The following is a 19,853-nucleotide window of genomic DNA, read 5'->3' as shown; positions in this document are numbered from 1 at the left end:
GGCTACTTTGACACAGTAGTTCCAGCCTCATCCCCATCCTCGGGGGCTGAATTATTTTCTAGCGGCCCTCTGCAAATCCGTAGGGCACCGTGGCCCCAGAAGGAGCTACCGGAGGCCCTCTCTTTGGGGCAAGAGGCAGAAAGAATGGCCAAATGTGCACTAGGGGGAGGAGTCAGATGTGTTCATGTTTCAGTAGGTGGCACTGCTTCCTCTTCCTCAGGGACTGGGGTGAATTTTGGGTGCGTGGTGGAACAGCAGGTAGCATCCTGCGGATGAGACCTGGTGAGTCTCAGGGGTGAAATGGACCTTGAGTTGATTATAGCATGCTTTTTGCAAGAGTTCAGCTCACGTACGTGCTGCTTCCCTCTAGATCTTCCTGTATTTTTAGCCCTTCCTTCTTCACATCGTGAAGGTGTTGCTGTGAATATGCAGGTAGGGACTGCGTTTGGCTTTGCAAGTGGCTGTGTGCCAGCAGCAGGTAGAGTCCCATAGGTCACGCACCTTCCCAAATCTGCACAAAGCCCCGACTGGCAGAGAAATACATCGCAAAATCCAAGTGATTCAACTTTCTACCGCAGGCAGATCTGCTCCCGTAGATATTTTGGGAAAAGAGTAAGGAGTGCATTGGATTGGATTAGGCAGCGGAAAAAAAATGCTTCCAGGAGGAGGAAAATGTTTATGTATGTACTTAGTGATGCATCTCCAGCTTCTCCGCCTGCGCTGTCCTGGCTGGCTGTAGCAAGGTGACATTTGCCTGTCAGCGATCCTGCTTGCTACCTGAGCTTTGACTGGCGAGCCCAGGGAGACATTTGCAGAATAGAGGGCTTTCAAATATGTTTTTAGCTTGGAAGATGGCAGCTGAGTGGGTGCATTTAGTGACAGATGATCCTTGAAAGGTTTAGAAGCAAAAGCTATTAAAACCTAGGAGCTGTGCAGAGAGGAAATATTATGAGTACCTCAGAGCCTGTTTGAAGAGAAGAAACATCCCTGTTTCATGATTCCCATCAGCAAGCCCCAGCGCATGGTGTTTCGGGACAAAGATGCCGTCTGCAGATGCTATTTTTTTTTTTTTTTTTTGCTAACTGCTTACTTGACATCCAGGCACAGTATCACAGTGGCCAGATTAGGAAAAGTCTTTGGGATGACCGTAGCCAAAGGCTCTCTTAACAAACTGCAAGCAGCTTCGCCCCATCCTCCCGAAATGAAGCCAGTTGGTGCATTCCTGCCATTCTTCTCCTTAAAGCTGTTTCTTTCCGTTCACTGGATCAAGACGACAAAGCAGCTGCCCCGAGAGTCTGAGATTTTGGTTTTTTGGGAACTTTAAGTTGAAAGGAATGGGTTCAGAGGAATTATTTTTATTGGAGTGGGGCAGTACCCTGGGATCCCTGAGATTATACATTAGCCGGTACCAGGAAAGCCTCAAGTATGAACCGCAGGGAGGAGATCTGCACTCGCCCGATGGTTTCTTTGGGAGAGCATGAATAGCCAAAAATAGGCAACTGCTGGCTGCCTGCCTGTGGCAGAACTTGGCTGTCAGGTTTTGAAGGCCTTTGGGCTGCTTTGGCCTCATCCTTAAGTTGGGGAAGACCAGCCTTGACAGCTGTTGATGATAGTCCCAAATCTAAAACTGCACCATAAAATCTTTCTTTAGACCTCGTAGCTCTTATGAAAACCTGCTTCCTACCTGTAAATAAATATTTTCTCTAGATATACTCAGCTAAATTTCTTGCCAGTTTTATTTCCCATAATTTCTCATGGTTTTCTCTGGACCCTTTCTGATCTAGGTACTGTTGTCTCAGTCCCAGGCTGTGCACCTCTAATAGAAACCAAGTACTGTGACTTTACCGCTTGTCATCTAGAAATTATGCACAAGTTTCTCCCCAGGGCTGTTACTCTTTCGAAGCCTGGTGGGCTTCAGTTAACCGTATCACCTTCTTCCTCGTCCAGAAGTTGGTACTGCTTCTGTAGGGAGGAAAACAGTAAAACTTTAAGCATGCCAGCTGAATGCTATTAAAATATTTTATTTATTATTGATTTCTAGTTTGTAGGCAGCAGGAGTGCATCTATTTAATGCCAGACTTCTTTAAAATGGAAATGTTAAGAAGATATTTGTACTTTTGTTCCTAGTGAGTTATGCAAGACTGAAATGGAGGGAATATACAGTAAAAAATGCTGTCTGAACTTAAAGCGCGTTGGCAACCCGTGAAATCAACCAGAAGACTTTGCTTTTGTGTTTGGCACATGCATCAAGGGGACTGAAAACTGAAGCGGTTTACATAACCCAATTTTTTTTTTCACGTGCATCTCAAAAAATGCAAGCGGTATCAAATACATTGAATAACGTGCAAAAAGCCTCACGCTTACGAACAGAGGCCAGGCCCTTTCAAAGAGCATTAAGCAGGGAGCAGTTGTAATTCCTCATCTGTTTTTTTTTTTTTAATTATTATTATTTAAATTTATCTTATAAAGACCATCTGCAGGTTGAAAGTTGGAACTTTGGACTCAGACAAGCACCAGGATGTAATGGTAAAAATCCCAAACCAAACCCAACCAAAAAAGCTCAATCCCGTAAACACAGTCTCTGTCTGGATATGTCTCATCTCCAGGTAATGCCCGAATGCTAACAGCAGCTACAACTACGTAGGTACCACCCACCTCCAAAAAACGTATCCATGGCTGCATCCTACCTCTCATCTCCCCAAATCCAACTCCCAGAGAGGGAACTGAAGTAGCTGCTTCTGCTGCCCTGAAAACACTGGAGCACAAAACCGTGCCGGTGCCCCAGCACTGCAGAAGCTCTTGCAGGGTGCCTGTGCCTAGCTGGGTTGTGGGTTTTTTTACCCCCAGCTCCTCCAGACTATTCAATCTTATTGGGAAACCCCCAAACCAGCTATTTTCTTGCCCACAGATCCCTCTTTCTGTCCTGGAGGGCCAAGCCCCGGAGCCGTGTTGTCATGGTGTACACGGCTGTCCCTTCTGTGCCTGGCAAACGCAGGCAAGAAAAAAGAAAACAGAGCCATTTGGCACCGAGGGCTCAGCCGACGCGGCTCATTTATTTTATTTTGTTATTTTTGTGCTGCAGACCCGTGGACCATTATCTACCACCATAGGTAGAACTGGCGTGTTGCGGTTTGTCGGCATGCAGACGATCCTAGTGCGTGAGGTGTCGCGCTCGCACACTGGGAAAATCCTACCGTGTTCGCTACGGCAGAAACTAGCTCGTGCTTTCATGTGGGTATTGGGGCTACACAGAAAGTCTATTTCCCCTATTTTAAGTTAGGGTTTTTTTAGTGCTCTAAGTTCCGTATGCCCTGCCTCCAGGCTTTTCCAGTGCGGACACACTTGACTGATATTCACGTTTAAATCTGGGTTTTTGGAGCCCAAAGCTTGCTGAGACTGAGGGGGAGCCATGCCAGGCACTGGCTTGTGCTTTAACTCAGTGAAGAGAACAAAAATTGGCTATTAAAAAAAAAAAAGAGTAAACGGGAGGTAAGCTGGGCAAGTTCTGCCGGGAGAAAGTAGCACCCTTGACTGGAGCAGAGGGTGGGAAGGGAGAGGCCCAGGGGACGCCCCGAAAGCGGGACGGAGAGGGCAGGTTTGCGCAGCCATCTCCCGGGGTTGGGACCTGTTTGATGGCCTCCTCCTGCAAAAGGACCGCGGCGGGGAGGGCTCGGCACAGGCTCCCGCAGCCCCCCTCCCCGCATCCCCCCACCGGGCGACCCCGCGGGGCTGTGGGCGGTGCGGGGAGCCGGCGGGGCCGGGAAGGAGGGAGCGGGGAGTGCATGTGCATCCTCGCAGGCGCCCCTGCCTCCCTCCCCGCCGCCTTCCCTCCCCCTCCTCTGTGTGTGTGTGTGTGTCTCCCGCTCCCTCTCCAGCCTAGCCTGACGCAGGCGGATCGAAATCGCCCCTAACAACCCGGCTCCGGAGAAGCCGGCGGCGGGGGTCCGGCTGCGGCGGGGCCCCGGCGGGCAGCGGGGCCGCGCCGGGCCGGGCCGGGGCGGCGGAGGAGAAGTTGGCCCAAGTGCGGGGAGGCGGCGGGCGGCCCGGGGGGGAAAGTTGCCGGGAGAGGCGAGGGGCGAGCGAGGCGGCAGGACCATGGGCACTTTGCGGGATTTACAGTACGCGCTGCAGGAGAAGATCGAGGAGCTGCGGCAGCGGGATGCGCTCATCGACGAGCTGGAGCTGGAGTTGGACCAGAAGGACGAACTGATCCAGAAGCTGCAGAACGAGCTGGACAAGTACCGCTCCGTGATCCGGCCCGCCACCCAGCAGGCGCAGCAGCAGAGCGCCGGCACCTTGCAGGGGGAGCAGAGGACCAAGCGGCAGGCGATCTCGGCCGAGCCCACCGCCTTTGACATCCAGGATCTCAGCCACGTCACCCTCCCCTTCTACCCCAAGAGCCCACAGTAAGCACAGGGTTCACCCCCGGGTACCCACCGCCCGCGGGGTGGGGGGGGAGCGGAGCGCTCCGTGCCTCGTCTCTCCATCCCCCTCGCCGCCTTCTCCCCTCGCTGCCTGCGGAGCAGCCGCCGGACGCCTCTTCCCCTCCGTCCCCCGTCCTCGCTGCTGCCGTCCGCCGGGGAGGGACCGGGGAAAGGGGGGGGCGCGGAGCCGAGCCCCGAAGCGCGGCCGCCCCGGGTGCCGCCCACCCCCGCACCCTCCCGGGTGGCCCCGCGGGGTGGGAAAGTTGCGAGCTCCGGGCTTGGGGGCTTGAGGGGGGGAGATGTGAGGAGTGAGCCCCGAGGTGGGCGGGCGGGGGGGAGCGCGGCGACTTTCGGACCCGGTACCCCCCCCCCCATCCTGCCGGGGGAGGCACGGCGGCGAGCTCGGGCAGGGGCGGGCTGCTGCCGGGGGAGTCTCTGCTGCCGGCGGGTTGAACGGGAGCGCATCGCTGTCTCGGAGGTTTTACCTCTGCGGGAGGGGACGGGAGAAACTCGGGGAGGGGTGTCTCTCCCCTCCGGGGACGAGCGGCGTCCTGCAGGGAGCGATTCACAGCCGGGCGGGCAGGGAAACTTGGAGCCTGGCGGGGTGCAGTGCCCGGGGCTCCAGCAGCCTCCTGGCCGCCCTTGCCCGGCGGGTGCTGGTGTTTTGGGGGTCGGGGGGGTGGCAGGGACTCGTTGCAGTGTCCTGGTCCGGTGGAGGGTGTGCGGGCGGGGCGGCGGGATGGGAAAGTTGCAGGGAACCTCCGCTCCCAGCACGCCCGGGAGATGCTCTGCCCGGGTTTCACACTTGCCGCAGACTGGGAGAATTACAGCGATTTAATGGAGAAAACGGAGACCTCGCAGGAGCGGGATCACTCCCTCCCCTTAGTATCTTTTCCTAGCCAATAAATCGCGATGCATTTGGTTCAGCACTCCTTAAGGGGGGGGGGGGGGGGAAAGAGGAGAAAAAGAGATGATCCGCTGCCGAAGCGCCTGGCTTCATGTGCAAGCACAGTGGAGGGCGGCAGGGGCCTGCCCGGGGCTCGCCCCCCCCCGCCTGCCGCTGCGGGGCCGTGCCCCTCGGCTGGTGGCAACCGGGCCTCGACCTCTCCGTCGCTGCTGCCGGTCGGTGGGCAAATCCGCCTTCCCCTTTGCGGCTGACATCTTCCTCGCCGATTTAAACGGGAGCGCTGGGGTCGTGGAGAATCGTTCGAGCCATCCTGGTAGTTGGGGGTTGCTCTCGTTTGGGGTGGGCTTTGGGATGCAGGTCACCCCCCCCCATCCCCAGCCGCTTGTTAGGCCCCTCGGCCTCTCGACGCTTGCGTTGCTCCAGCGAGGCCCCTCCGGAGCCCCGCGCGGGACTTCACCAGCCCCACATGGGTGCTGGTTTACCCCCGGGGCCGGGCCAGGCGCGACGGACGATGCTCAAGTGCTCCCCATTGCCCTGCCTGGGGATGTCAGAGCCGGAGTTGCCTTGCCCGCCGCCGGGACTCGCTCTTTCTCCTCAGGCTAGGTTACGGGCAGGGGCCGAGGCCCGGGCGGTGCCGCTGGCCCTTCCCGCCGCCATGGCGGGGCCCCGCCGTCTCCTGGCAACCGCCGCGGGCCGGCGCCGCCGCCTCCTCAGGACCCTCGGCCGGGCCCGGCCGCTGTGTGGCGGCGGCGGCTCGCCTGCCTTCCCGCTCCGCCCCCCCCCCCCCTTCCCGCCCCGCCCCCCCCCCCCCCCTTCCCGCCGCCGTTTTCTCCACAGATATTTTGCCCTTTTAAGGCGAACGGCCGCGGCTCCGGATTCAAAAGGGCGGCGGGGAGAAACTGTGGTGGACCAAAAGAAAAAAAAACCCCAACCCCCAAAACCCCACCAACCCCCCCAACCCAAGCAAAACCCACCCCAAAAGTGGAGACTGGGCTCTGTCAGGGGGGCGGCTCACCCGCAAGCGCTGGGTCAGTGCAAGCTGTGGTGTGGCTGGTAAACGGCTAAGGTGGGGTAAGGCAGCCCGGAGGCATTAATTTCCTCAGTTAAGCTGTGGGACAGAGTATCGCATCCAAAAATACTTATTTTTCTGTCAGGGCCGTACGTGCGTTTACTCCCTGGTGCCCCCGAAGTGCGACTCGAGCCCCCCAGAGCTTAGGGAAGCACTTCAGGTATCAGCAGAACAAGCCTGGAGCCTCTGCCGTAAATATGTAGGAAGCCTAATGAAGCCTTGAATTAATGTTTTCCAGCTTGAATTTTAATTGCTCATTGCACAAGTGCCTTGCCATAGTCTCATATGGGGCGTAACATGCCACCCGCCTGAGGGAGTATTTCATATTGACCTTCCGTGGTCAATACTCTTAATACTATCTACAATATTTAAGTCAACTTGCAGCTTTAGACCTTAATCACAGAGGTGGAAAGGAGACACATGCTCAGCTTCAGGAGCGCATATTGCTCTAAGAAGCGTTCACTCTTCTGTTTGAGCCATCATGTTATGGTAACGAGAAGCCCTCAAAGCCTCATGCCCAAGGATGGACACTTACTGAGGCGACATGATGTCTTCTGGTGATAGACGGTCATTTTGGGTGCTTGCCTAAATCCGTAACTGCACTGATGAGTACTTTTAATTTGAGCATCCCAGTGGAAAAGAAGATTCGGCTACCTAAGCAAAGGAAAACATGAGCTGTGTATTTTGCTTATCTGTAGTTCTCATGATTAAAATACAGTCCAGATCGCCTGCTCTGTTAGTGGTGGATGTACCTGGGAGACTGAGTGAGAAAGCACAACTGGTTTAGTTTATTTGGGATCATTAATACCTAGATTTTGATTTTTCTTATGCTTTTCTACGTGCAGTTGCAAACATGGCTTACATAGTGCTTGTGTGTAGTTGCGGGGAGGTCCTTGTCTTGATTAATCAAACGTGACACGATCTTGATGACATTTTGATGTTCAAGATAACCTTTTGTGGTGGTACTGGAGGTTAAGGTGGAGAGGACCTGGAAGCAGAACGGGAACTACCGAAATACACAAAGAAGGGTTGACTTTTTTGCCCCATTCGTGCCAAACCTCAGTGACTCTTCCAACCTTTGGTTCTGACAAGCCACCAAAGTATCAGCCTGTTTTCCAGCATTATACAGAAGTAGGAGCACCAAGAGGACACACCGAAAACCTTCAGCTGTTTGGTAGACTGTGGGTTTTTTGCAGTTAAGTGGTGCTGGGTCTCTCCTGATCTGGTAGAGCACCTAAGGCGGGCGGAGATTGGTAGGATCAGTAGTAGTAGCAAGTCTGTTAGAAAGGAGGAGGAGTGATCATGAGGGCAATGGTAGACTTCTGATACCTGTGGGTCTGACTCTGTGGTTAAGTGTCTGTGGAAGCTGCTGTGATTACACGTAGAAGATTCTGGGTTATAAAATGGTTAAACTCCAAATGGCTTTTAAGTGTGAAATTGAATTTAATTGCCTCATATGGAAAAAATGCCATTAAATTTTCCGCAAGATCTTAACTTTGCACGCGAACCCCACCATTTAAGATGCACGTAGTTGAAAAAAATACCTGTTCCAGAGCGTTAGGAGTTTTAGTTGCTGTTGCAGGCTTGGGCTTATTTTGCATCTAAACTTCCTTTTTTTTTTTTTTTAATGTGAAATGGGACTTGGTGGGTTCACATGAGGAGTTTATAGCTAAAATCTGTGCAGAGACGCATCCTGCCATTTTCTTCCAAGTTATGAGACCAGTGAGAGAAGTCAGGCATTGGCATCTTCATCAGACTTTGTATTCAAGTAACTAGAAGCCAGTTTTCTAAAATAAGCACCTTTTTCTTTCTCCCCCCAAAGGAAATAACTTGCAAGAAGTGACTGGAGTAAGTGGGCACAGACTGTGGAGAAAGCTGCATCGTTTTCCATGGTAGAAAAATGTCGTGACAAATCCTTATCTTCTCTTCATCTTCTAAAATTGCTGCTCTGTTTGTTTTTCCACACCTTTGACCTCTTGCAGGATATATCGTGGCTGCTAACAGCCTGTCAGCATGAAAAGAATACTGTGAGACCGAGTTCGTACCAACTGTTAGTCCAATTAAGATTTTACAGAGCTGCAGACCAAATAATAGCCTTTTTAACTAGGAAGCTGTAACTCTCGTCTCTTTCCTTTTGTTATGTTGTGCTTGCCACGGGAAAATACCCAGGACTTCAATTTTAGAAGGCTGTTTTGTTTGGTGATTGGCAACAGCTGTATGCTTTTTTGGAAGACTGTAAGCAGCATGTTTTGTTTTCCAGAAGGGGGAAAAAAAGTAGAAGCAGAGTGTAAAACAAAGCGGAGAGCTCGTGAGCATGAAGAAATGTATATGGCCTGAACTTCTCACATCAGAGGTGGTGTATGTCCTGCCGTTAACTGAGATAATGGCAAAATGCTGTGTCATTTATAGAAAATGTTGAGTGAGGTGAAAAATGACTTGTTTTTGTGAGTTAACAGACTTAGGAATGCTTTGAATGTAAAGTTGGGGAATCTGCCAAAAAGCCAGAGATTCGTTTTTGTGGGGAGGAGCAGCCTGTGAGTCGTATTTAAAAGTTCTGGTTAAAAAAAATAAAAAAAATACTTGGTTGTATAGCCTTAGGGAAAGCACAACATACATACAAGAGATTTAACAAAATCCCTTCAACAGCTAAATTGGTTCTTTGAAGGCAAATGTGCACATCTTCTGTGGACTAGAGGCATATTTTTATGTGCTCATAATAGTAATAAAACTTCCAGAAATATATGAAATATTTCATATTTAGAGTGCATAAAATTATGTGCTGGTATTTGTAAATGGTATGTATGCTGTGATACCCAGCAGCCGATCATTAATTAAAATGTTCAAACTATAGTTCTAAAAAACTCAAAATGACCAAAACCCCCCACCTCTTTTCTTAAACCCCATGCTTTCCTCTTTCTAAAATAATTTGGAGGATGGTTGCAACATAATTTAACTACTAGAAACTGCTGGTTGAGATGACTGAGGGACCTGTAATCAGGAACTGAGACACCCTCCCGCAGTGATTGCTTCCTGAAATATGGGACAGGAGCTGTGAAATCAGACGAGGGATGGTGGCCTCTTAAGTCCTGTTACTTTCTGGTTTTGGTGTCATGCTCCAGAAAACACCATATCAAAAGCAGTCAGCAGCGATAGATGTAGTGGTGCATCCTTAAATTTTTTTTTCGGTATCAAGATGTAATTCAGTATGATGTGTCCAGCGACCAATTTAAATGCATTTATCATTTGTTTGAGAGTAATTAACTGCTGTGGTTGCTTTTATGTGCTATGCGATATAATGTTGAATCCATCTGAATGTAGTTTGACATTGTTCTGAAAAATAATTTACACGCCTGGAAAGATCTGCTAATTCTTGATTAAACGCTGACACCCATTGATGTCAGTGGGGTTTTTTGGTATGCAGGATTTAGGGGGTTAGGACTTTGCTGATATGTGTCGAGTGGTGATGGGGCAGTGTCTCTCCACTGGTGGGAGGTTTGTGAGAAAGGACGCTGTGCCCAACAGTATGAGACGTGGCCAAGAGCGTTGCCTTGGGGAATGATCTCCCTTAGGCTCCGCTGACTGGCTTTCCACTTGTCTCGGCGGCTGTCAAAGGGGCAGACCAACTTTTCTCCTGCCGTTCTAGCAGTGTGGTGCCACTCAAACCCCATCATGGTTTTTGTGTGGTGCCACTCAAACCCCATCATGGTTTTTGTGTTTGGCTTCAGCTGGCTGATTTGCACGGACAAGCTCTCGGATGCTGTGAAGGACAGCCTGCTCCTGTAGCGAGTGCTGCTGAATCCAGATATGTAGGACTTGTTGCCTACCCAGCAGCCCAGTCCTAAAGTTGTCTCATCTCTACGGCTGGCCAAGGCAGCTTGGCAGAGTTGCCTTGTGAGCCGTCTCCTCTTTTGACTCCCCAAACACCCAACTTGCTTCACTTCTGTTTGCGCAGAAGGGCTGAGAGCAGAGCCTCCTTGCTCTTCGCAGGGATGAGGTTTTATTGTGAAGGATGATACGCTTCCTGACAGAAGTTTTAACATGCACAGTGTCAAGGATAGTGAGGAATGCAAGTCAGTCAAATGTTATTTTACTCTGTTTTGACAGGTCTGGCTTAGCAGTGATGGTGGTGGTGGATGGGGCTTTCCTTTACGCAAGAGGCACACGTATGACTCACGCCGTGGAGTCTGTGCTGCTTAATGCGTTGTGAAGTGGCAAGCCTGAGATTGCTGGTAGTTTGGCTCTTTCTTTGTATAATTCAGCCTTCTGAGGCTTTGGTTGCTAGTGGTGGTAAGGAATAACTATTGTATTTAGTTGTTATGCAGAGGACAAAGGTTTTTCTCTATTGTCAAGTAGTGTTCTGGGTCATCTCTGAAGTACACTTGCTTAGTCAGGTAATGTTTATGCTGAATGTAAACTCTAAGGACCAGAGGTGTGTTACTCAAAGGAAGGTAAAAAACAATTAACCGGACAAAGCTATTAAAGCCACGTACTTGTTTTGTCATTTTCTCTCTGATTCTTGCTTTGATGAGTGACAGCAAGATTATACATTGCTGCAGTTTCAATTATTTTTAGTTCTGCTTAGTGGCAATAAGCAAGACATACTTCTCTAAATTTCTGCTGCTTTCGGATATTAATTTTAGGGGTTTAGTGTACACTGTTTTAAAGCGAAGTAGTTCTGTTCAGAAACTATATTGAAATCTTTATGGTGGTTATATGCAGAACAAAACTATTCAGCAAGTAAATTAGTTTTAAGCAAGCTAATAGCACTTAAATGAAGGCGGTCATTAACATAGAAACTATTTTCTTTAATTGTAATACATCTCCATAAAATCATTTTCTAAAGAATTCACTTTTTTCCTCTTACCTGTATTACTGGGTGAATGCTGTAGGTGGATAGTTTTAAAGTAAAGTACATCAACAGAAAACGAGGTCCCAGACCATGTCTTTCAGACTCTCTGTGAAAGTAGTCCTGAGCTTTAGTAGCCTGTGTTCCTAAACACAGCAGGCATCTTACATGTCTGAAATGAATCAACCCCCCCCGCCCGCCGATCAGAGCACTGATACTGAGCAAAAATGTATGTAGTAGCACCAAATTTACACTAGAAAGCTGCTCGCAGCAACCTCTGTTGCAGACTCACTGGGAAGGCAAGTGGACTCTATGCCTTTACTAAACACTGTCTCACTGACCACCAGGTGCAAAATAGGAGTCGAGGGGGAAAAATTGCTCCTTTAGAGAGTTAAAAAGGACACTGTGACTTGATATGTACCTACTCCTTTGGTTACTCTGCTTGGGATAGATAGTGGGATGCTAAGATTTCAGAAGTCAGTCAATATGAACCTTACCTTAAGGTAGGGCGTCCTGGAGAGCTGTGCTTTTTGAAGTGGAGATGGTGGTGGTTTAAATGCCACTTGTCATAAATGATACTCCTTACTGCCTGTGCTGCTGGTATTGCTTCTCTTTTGGCTTTCATGGTGCCAAAATACTTGCATTTGTAGCAGGCTAAAGGATAAATACTTGTATAAGTGTTTTTCATCTGTTGTTTCACCACTTCTAAGGGGTACGTGCAGGCAGAGAAGTCCCTGACATTCACGTTTTGTGTAGCTTGTCTTTGTTTTGAAGGACTGATAGAACAGGAAAAAACAGAAGTGTTTGCTACATTGGAGCCTTAAACAATGCAAGTAATTCCGTTCTTCTTCTCTCAACATCTGCAGAAAGTGGTTTGGTTGCAAGTGTGCACGTTGCTTGGATATGTACTGTGTATACTGACATCCTAAACGTCTGAAATGGTATTAAGGTCTTTTAGAAACAGTGGTAAAGCACCTGACTGAAAGGGTTTGTGTCACGGGGATAGCTACAGCGTACTTGTGAAACAGCGAGTACAGGACTTGCATTTTGCAGTGCTCATGCAGTCACTGGTTTCCTTGGAAACTAGTGCCTGAGCACGTATAGCCAAAGTTGAACACTGGTGCCTGGTTTCAAAGTAGAAAATGGGCTCCCAGACTTCAAAATTGCAAAGGATTGGGATATTTGGACTGTACTTGGTGCTTGTTTGTTAGCAGCAATCTTGAAGTAGGATATCACTGAAAAAAAGTCCCTCATCATACTGCAATGCTTTTCCTGCCTGGAACTGTGTTTCTTTCTCCCAAATTCCCTTTTTTCATTTGGTTTGTGAGCATATTTATTGGAGGTGTTTCCTGTTAAACACACAAACTGTGTCAGGAAAGCTGTGGACTGGCTCTGTGACGTGGGCTTGAAGTGGATTAAAAAACTATCCAGCCAGGCCAGCTCATTTTGTTCACTTATTTAGTATTCTGTGAGGTGGTGATTGTGGGTGAGCTGAACAAATAGGAGAAACCGTAATGTAGCTGTCTAGGTTGACTGAAAATGAAACTTGAGTCTTGTAAATATATGCATACTTTGTGTTAAATGTGGTATCTCAGGTTCAAGAGAAATATATATAATGACAATTGTGTATGTGCACATATGTACTTATCCACATGTATGGGAGTATTGCATTAACACAAATATACTATGAGATGGATTTTATTAGGATAGAAAACAATCATGCTTTAATATCGGTGGGGTATATGGAATGTTTTCAGGTATCAGTTGGGCTCTGGGAATGTTGAAGTGCTGTTGGCTTCTGCAGTTTAGCAGCCACAGAGTATCATTCAGATTCAGGAGCAAAGGAGTGAATAACTGGTGACATGGATGTGATGAAAATCTAAAGCCATTGCTCCCTGCTCCCAGTGTAAGTGGGTCCCTGGGATCTGTCAGTGCTTGTTACTCTTTAAACTGCCTGTTTGATGTCAATTGTGTGCAGAGATCCACCGGGTGAGGGGAATTCATTGGTGCTCTTGTAGTCCACAGGCTAAATGAGCAAAATAACTTTCTTGGTGGGTAACATTTCTGATGAATAGAAGAAATCAATTGCCATATGACTCAGGCAACAGCACATCAAGGCAATAGACAAGCACTTAACGAAGGTGTAGATAAAGGAAATGTGATGCAAATACTGGCATTCAGCTATAGGTTTATGCTTGTTGGAAACAACAGCTGACTTAGTAGCTATAGAGATGCTTTGAAAATCGTGACTCTTAAAAACCTGAGAACTTCCTTTAGGTGAAATGGAAGATCTGGCACTTGTCTTTCCGAGTTGGAAATATGTACGCAGTGGAGTTAGTGTCCACCTCTTTGCCTTGAAGTTTCAGTATTGCTTAAATTAGTGAAAACCTCTAAGGGGTTACACATGAGATTTAACGGTGGCTAAACTTGATCACGCAGAGGAGATACACAACTTTAGGCAGCTACTGCGTTTTGTAGTTTGATATATATATTTAATGAATGAAACGGCGAAATTATTTGGGCACCTGATAAATGACACGCAGTCTTCAGCAGGGCTGTTGGACATAGCTGTCATCGAGACCACAGCTGCAGTAACAGCAGCTCACTTCCACTGTCTTTGACTAGGCAGCTGGATCCTGCTCCGGAGGCTGCAGAGAGGTGTGGAGCGAACGGCAGCAAGGACTTGGGGAAGAGGCTGGAAGAGGCAAAGGAGGCAGTAGGGTTTCTTTGCTCTCTCTTCCTGCTTTAAGAATTGAGGGAGGAAAAACTGAGCGTTCAAGCATTGTGGAAGAGGGGGCTGCGGAGGGGAAAGGTAATGATGCTTCCTTTCCAGTTTTCTGCAGTGACCTGCAGCTGGATACGAATCTGCAAGGTGGGACTGTACAGTGAGGGAGTATTGTGATTTGCAGTTGCTGTGGGCTGAATTCATTGCATTTGTTCCCTTCATTTCCACTTCCAGGTTCCCGCTGGGGTCCTCTGCATGTCTTCTCTGTCCCCTTTGTGGCATGTGCTTTGGCATTGTGTTCCCAGAGCCCTCTGCCTTCATGCCACTGTCTTTTCTGCCCACCATGGCAGGGCAGACTGCTCTTCCCAGGAAAGGCCTCACCATCCTCTTCTCCCTTCTCTTCTGAGCCTTTGTAATTCCCTGGGTCTCTGGTTCCTGCTCCTCCTTCTTCTGCCCAAGGTTCTTCTCTCTTCCTATGGATGCTTGCCCTTCTCTTCCCTCTTAACCCCAAAGCTCTTCCTTCTACAAAGCTGTCCCATCTGATAGGGTCCAGACTTTACATCTCCCTAAAAAACCTGCCTTGTTTCCTCTATACATCAGGATGCAGAGAGCCTCCAGTGGCTGTAGCACAAGATACCATGGGAGTCTTGATTTTCCTGACAATCCAGCTTTTCTAGGGTGCCAGTTTGTATAAAATCAGTCGACTTGTGACTGATAAGATGTGACGTCCCCTGGGCCTCCTGTTACGGGCAAACAGCAATTCTATCACATCGGCTGCCTGCACCTTGCTCAGCTCAGTCGAAAGACAGATAATACGTGTCCCCTGCCCTAAAGAACTGGCTCCAAAAAGGACACAAAGCAAGAGAGCATCTGGTGTTGGGGTGTTTAGTGGTAATGGCTTTGAGTTGTATTGACAAAACATCATGGCGCACGCCGTGCGATGGCTGAGTGTCATCCTGCAGTGACTCAATATGTCTTTGTGTGCTGCTTGATGAAGTGCTGCTCCAGCTCCAGGAGGCTGCGTTTTAGCATTTATTATTACTTGACCTTATTACAGTGCTGCCTGTGGACCAAATAACAGCAACGTCTCTGCTGGTGGGGAGTGTACAGACAAAAGAGTGGGCTAAATCTTAGAAATGTGTGTGTATATACCTTCATGCATAACTTGTGACTGAGAGCTCGTATGGTGCTATTTACCTGAACTTGCTAGGTATTTAAAAACTAGTTGGAGTGTGTGTGTGTGTGTATATAAATATATATATATATATAAAAGTTTTTTTCCTTACACTTCTTTGCACATTTAAATCCTGTTAACACAGCAATTGTACAAAGGGGAGAACACATCTCCGACTCATGAGATGCTTGATTGCTTTCTGTTTTCCCAGTAGAAGCCTAGCTCTGCGAGGCACAGGAGAGAAATGAAGCGTGGAGAGGCGATGGCTTTTCTCTATTAGCAGTATACCCAAACACAGATGTACTCAGATACCATGATAATGAGTACGTTGGGAGAAATTAAGTAAGGCAGATACTCTGGTTTTACTTGATGTTACCTTGGTTCAGGGTATTGCTCAAAGGAAGACACAGCCTCTGACTCGCCACTTGAAATTAGACTTGTTGCTGCGGGAAGGTAATTGAAGTTTCGCGATGCTTCTGCTTGGAGAAGGGACACAGGTGGTGCAACTCTCTTATTTTGCTGCTTTTTAACTGACTCTGACAAGGTATCTTAGAGTCGCAGCTTGCCTTGGCAGGAAGAGCTCATGTGGCCTTTTTTTGGCAGCAGCACAGTGATCTGTTGTGGGGTGGATATTGTATTGTGGCCCAGCAGTCTTTCATTAGAGGAGTCCCAAGGGAACGCTAACTATCTGTCTTATTTCCCTCCATTCATTTGCTAGATTTATTAATATGCCTGCAGGAGGGCATGCACCATCAAGGAGTGTTTTCTGCAGGCATGGCAAGCCTGAATACCAGAGCGCATCAGGCAGTAATTGTGAATGCAGGTATGTTATGTGTGCCACTGCTGTTTGTTAGGGATTAGGCACTGGGGAAAATGACATTTGGCTCTGTGTGATGGCAGACCTGACCTCTGCTCCTGTCGTGCAGAAAGCAGCTGCTCAACCTTCTGCTTTGCAAGTGTTGTTATTTTCTCATCAGCCATCGTGGCAGGTACTTCAAGAGCATGTGTTGTCCATGACTAGGAACAAATTATCACTTCCCTCTTAAATCTCCAACTTTTTTTTTCCTTTGGACTTTGTACAAGGATGACCGTTACTGTTATTTAGGTAGGCAAAGTAAGTCCAGAAGGGACATCATCAAGCAAATCTCAGCTTTTTGATTTTGTGGCATTACTCTTGCACAGACAGAACAGGTAGGTTTTTTAAATTTTTTTTTATTTGAAACCCAAAAAGAGCTCAAATAGGAAACCACTAGCCTGATATTTAGAGCATCGCTTAGGATTTATAAACCTGGGTTAAGACATTATCTCAGTATTTGCAGGTACAAATGGAAAAGCTTCCATAGAGAGTGAGGCTGCCCCATCAGATTAGTGGGGACAAACGCATGGGGGACCTGACTGAAATTGGGCAGAGCCAGGGACATGAGTTCATGTCACTCAAATTTTACCTCTGGAGCACAGTGGCTCTTTTCTTTGTCCTTGTTTTGACTGGAAGTTCCATCTGTGAGCTATACAGGACTCTTTCAATTGCAGGTTTAATCAAAATGAACCTGTTTCCACTTGGTTTTTCAACTTTTTCCATGACAAAAGATTCTTGATGCGGTCTGTGACGCGCAAATGTTATAAATTGGAGCCACATTATTTGATTAAGCTAACTGGATTTAGTGGCCACAAAAATTTTGGCTGTGGGGCTAGTACTGAAGAAGGCTACCATTTAAATACAGCCAAACAATCTTCCAGAGCATTGTGGCAGAGTTGTTAAATTGATGCAAAATTTATTAATATGTAGCAGACAAGATGTAAAGCTTCATGAACTGGCACCCTGTTTGCATGGTATAGGATCTGGAAGTGTAAGTTAGGACAACCTGACTTAGGCACTGAAGTAAAGCAGATGTCTTAAGGACGGTCAAGACGGCTATGTAAAATGTGGATGCTTGCATAACGTACTAAGAAGGTAGGATGTTTACAGGTATTTAAGTTCTAATGTATGCTGGAGGAGCCTTCTGAGGCTTAGATGCTAGCTCCTGAATAGTGCCTGAAGTTTAAAAAAAATTACATATTGCGCTTGCATAGTTGGAAGCCTTCAGCTCCATTACCTATTCTGATTTTGTTGGTCAGCAGTTGAAATATTTTTTGACTTTGCTCATACTGGAGAAATTATATATCATGGGGAGATAATATTCCACACATTTTCCAAGCTTCTTAATGGAATTTTTATCAATTCAGTTGAAGAATATGATGCACAAAAGAGCTAAGCTGATGTCGTGTTGGTTGTTCTGTAGCTCCTTCAGGGTTGCCTTGGCTCTCCATTTGACTTCCCAGTACAAAATATGAGAGGTGAGAGGGGCCATCACACCCTAAATCACAAGTGTCTGCAGCCTGACATCAAATCCCTCAGGTCACCAAGAGACAGGCAAGACAGAACTGAAGGCTGCCAAGTCCTGAGCATGGAGCCTGAACATCCCCCATTGATGCTTCAGATCCACCGCTGGCAGACTGGCAGCGCTACGCCTCTCTTTCTTATGCTGCTGTACAGGTTTTCTCCTTTCCATCAATATCATCTGCTTGTTTTAAACCTTTCTTGTGCTCTACACATTTTCGGAAGACCTAAAAGTCTGTTTTTTTATCTATTTGTGTTGGCAATCTTGAGATTGCTCAGACACAGCCATTCAGTGCCTTGATACCATTTTCTCTGGATTCCTTTGTAGACTCAAGTGCAGTTTCCTGCAGTACGTATGTTGAGAATAAAAGACAGCTACCTCAGCAAATTAGCATGAAAGCATTGGAGAAAAAATTGTAGAGTATGGGTTTCTTTTGAGTAAAAAGCTATCTTTTTTGTTGCTCGTGGCCTATGCTTTTTAAAAAGTATCTGTTGTGCAAGGAGGGATTCTGAGAAGTTAAATCACTTGTCTATTTGTGCAGTCATCTAAAGAGGTAAATCAGATGCTGCATTGAGAGAGATTTGTCTGTATGATTAAACTTCAGCAGGCAAGGTTTGATTTAAGGGATTATGGGAAAAAAAAATTTCTGTGTAGCCCTAATCCTAATGTATGGTAATTTTCATCACAAAAAAACTTTTCCTCTACATACTACAGGTGTCCAGGTAAGCAATCCTATTATAAAAGAAAAAAAAGGCAAAAACACTCTGGAGGGTTATAATGCTTTTTAAACAAGAATCTCAAAGTGCCGAAACTTATTTTTGTTTACTACCAAAAAGGCTTTTCTTAGAAGCAGCCTCCATTCTGAATGCAGTTGGTTGAAACCTGTCTTTTAGTGGCAGCTGTGTTGTGTTGAATGAAATAACTAATCAACCTGTGGCCTATCTGGAATAGCAGCCTCCTGATGAGTCCTCTTTGATTACTAGAGGTTTGGTTCACAGCCAGGCATAGCTGAGCAGAGCTCCTTCATGTAAGGCTAAGGTTAAGAGCTCATCCTTACTGCTGGTGCTTTAGCTGGAAACTTAATATTTATACCCAAGACTCAGGTGAGTGGTCATGGTCATTTAATGGCAGAGATTTGTTCTGGGGAACGAAAGCAAATTCCCCATCAGAGATTGTAATACAATGGTGATGCTACAGCTGGTTCCTTACAGCCTCTAAATATAGACAAAATAGCATGTAGTAGAGAAAAATGTTTGCTGAGTTAACTGGGCTATATTTAGGTGCCAAATAAACAGATTTCTGCTTTTGACCCTCCCCCTCACACCCTCAAAACCGCTTTTTATACTGTCTGCAAATGTCTTGGCTGTTCATGGCTTCTGTTCTTTGCAAAAAGAGTAATTCTGAGTCGTAGGGAAAAGACATCTGTCACAGCTAAAATAGAAAAAAGGCAATCTCTTAGGCACACAGTCTCTGTGTCCAGACTTGTTCTCTGTCCTCAGCCCTTTGTTAGCACTACATGCATAGGCTGTTTTAGGTACAGAACAGTTAGTGTTTTAAAAAACCCAAACCCTAACCCACTCCAAAACTCTTCTCCGTGACCAAAGCCTTATTGATACATAAAAGAAGTATGAGCTAAAAAGTAAGCATCTTCCCTTATATGATGTAATTTTACATCACATTTTTATCTTGCAACAGGCTCTTTTCCTGGCACTACTGTTCTACTAATTGTATGGTTAGCCCTTTATTCATGTCTGCATAAATTTAATTTTTTTTTAAAGGAAGCAAATAGCGTAGTTGTCTCGCCAGAAGAGATTTGGAGAGGGAGTCTGCAGATACGCAACAATCCTCTTCTGCGTTTGACAAGGAGGATTTCATCTGCCCACATAAAGTGCTTCTTGCAACCTCAAGGGTTGCCAGAGTGCAGTGTGAAGTTAGTTTATTCCTTTATTTTTTTCCTTTTCAGACATACTTGTGCTGTTCATATGGTTTTGCCTCCTTATTTACAAGAAGCTGGGCAGCTTGGGGCACCCAGTGTTGTACCTGAGGAGGAGAGAATTATGTCCGGCACAAGCTCTGGTCTGCCCCATCATTGCAGGCTTTGATCTATCTGGCTTTCAGTGCTGATTAACCAGCATTTGTAAAGTCTTAATTTTTATATCCCAGAGAATATGTTAACTATAATTCCTTTGTAAGCATGAGCACTTGGTGATTAGAAATTAGGTTTCATTCCTAATTAAAGAGCAAACTACAAGGCATAGTCTTTAACAAAAACAGGACACTTAAAATTCTGGTGCTCTCATTTAAGGGGCATTGATTTTCAGAGGCAGAGA

General features: G+C 47.1%; 1 protein-coding gene across 2 annotated transcripts in view; it reads left to right on the top strand.

The window, feature by feature from the left end:
• The window catches only part of PRKG1 (protein kinase cGMP-dependent 1), a 525,032-nt gene that overhangs the window by 30,298 nt on the left and 474,881 nt on the right, over window positions 1-19,853 (top strand). The window contains exon 1 of one of the 2 annotated variants that reach the window (XM_075025449.1): window positions 4,011-4,406. The exons of the other annotated variant lie outside the window; for it this stretch is intronic. Within the exon in view, the coding sequence (XP_074881550.1) occupies window positions 4,096-4,406 (311 nt within the window). The 5' untranslated portion in view covers window positions 4,011-4,095. Of the gene's footprint in view, window positions 1-4,010; window positions 4,407-19,853 lie in introns of those variants that run through there. 2 annotated transcript variants of the gene reach the window in all.

Source organism: Buteo buteo, chromosome 4 (genome assembly GCF_964188355.1).
Source record: "Buteo buteo chromosome 4, bButBut1.hap1.1, whole genome shotgun sequence".
Taxonomy (NCBI): Eukaryota; Metazoa; Chordata; class Aves; order Accipitriformes; family Accipitridae; genus Buteo; species Buteo buteo.
This window is presented reverse-complemented; position numbering and strand designations above follow the sequence as displayed.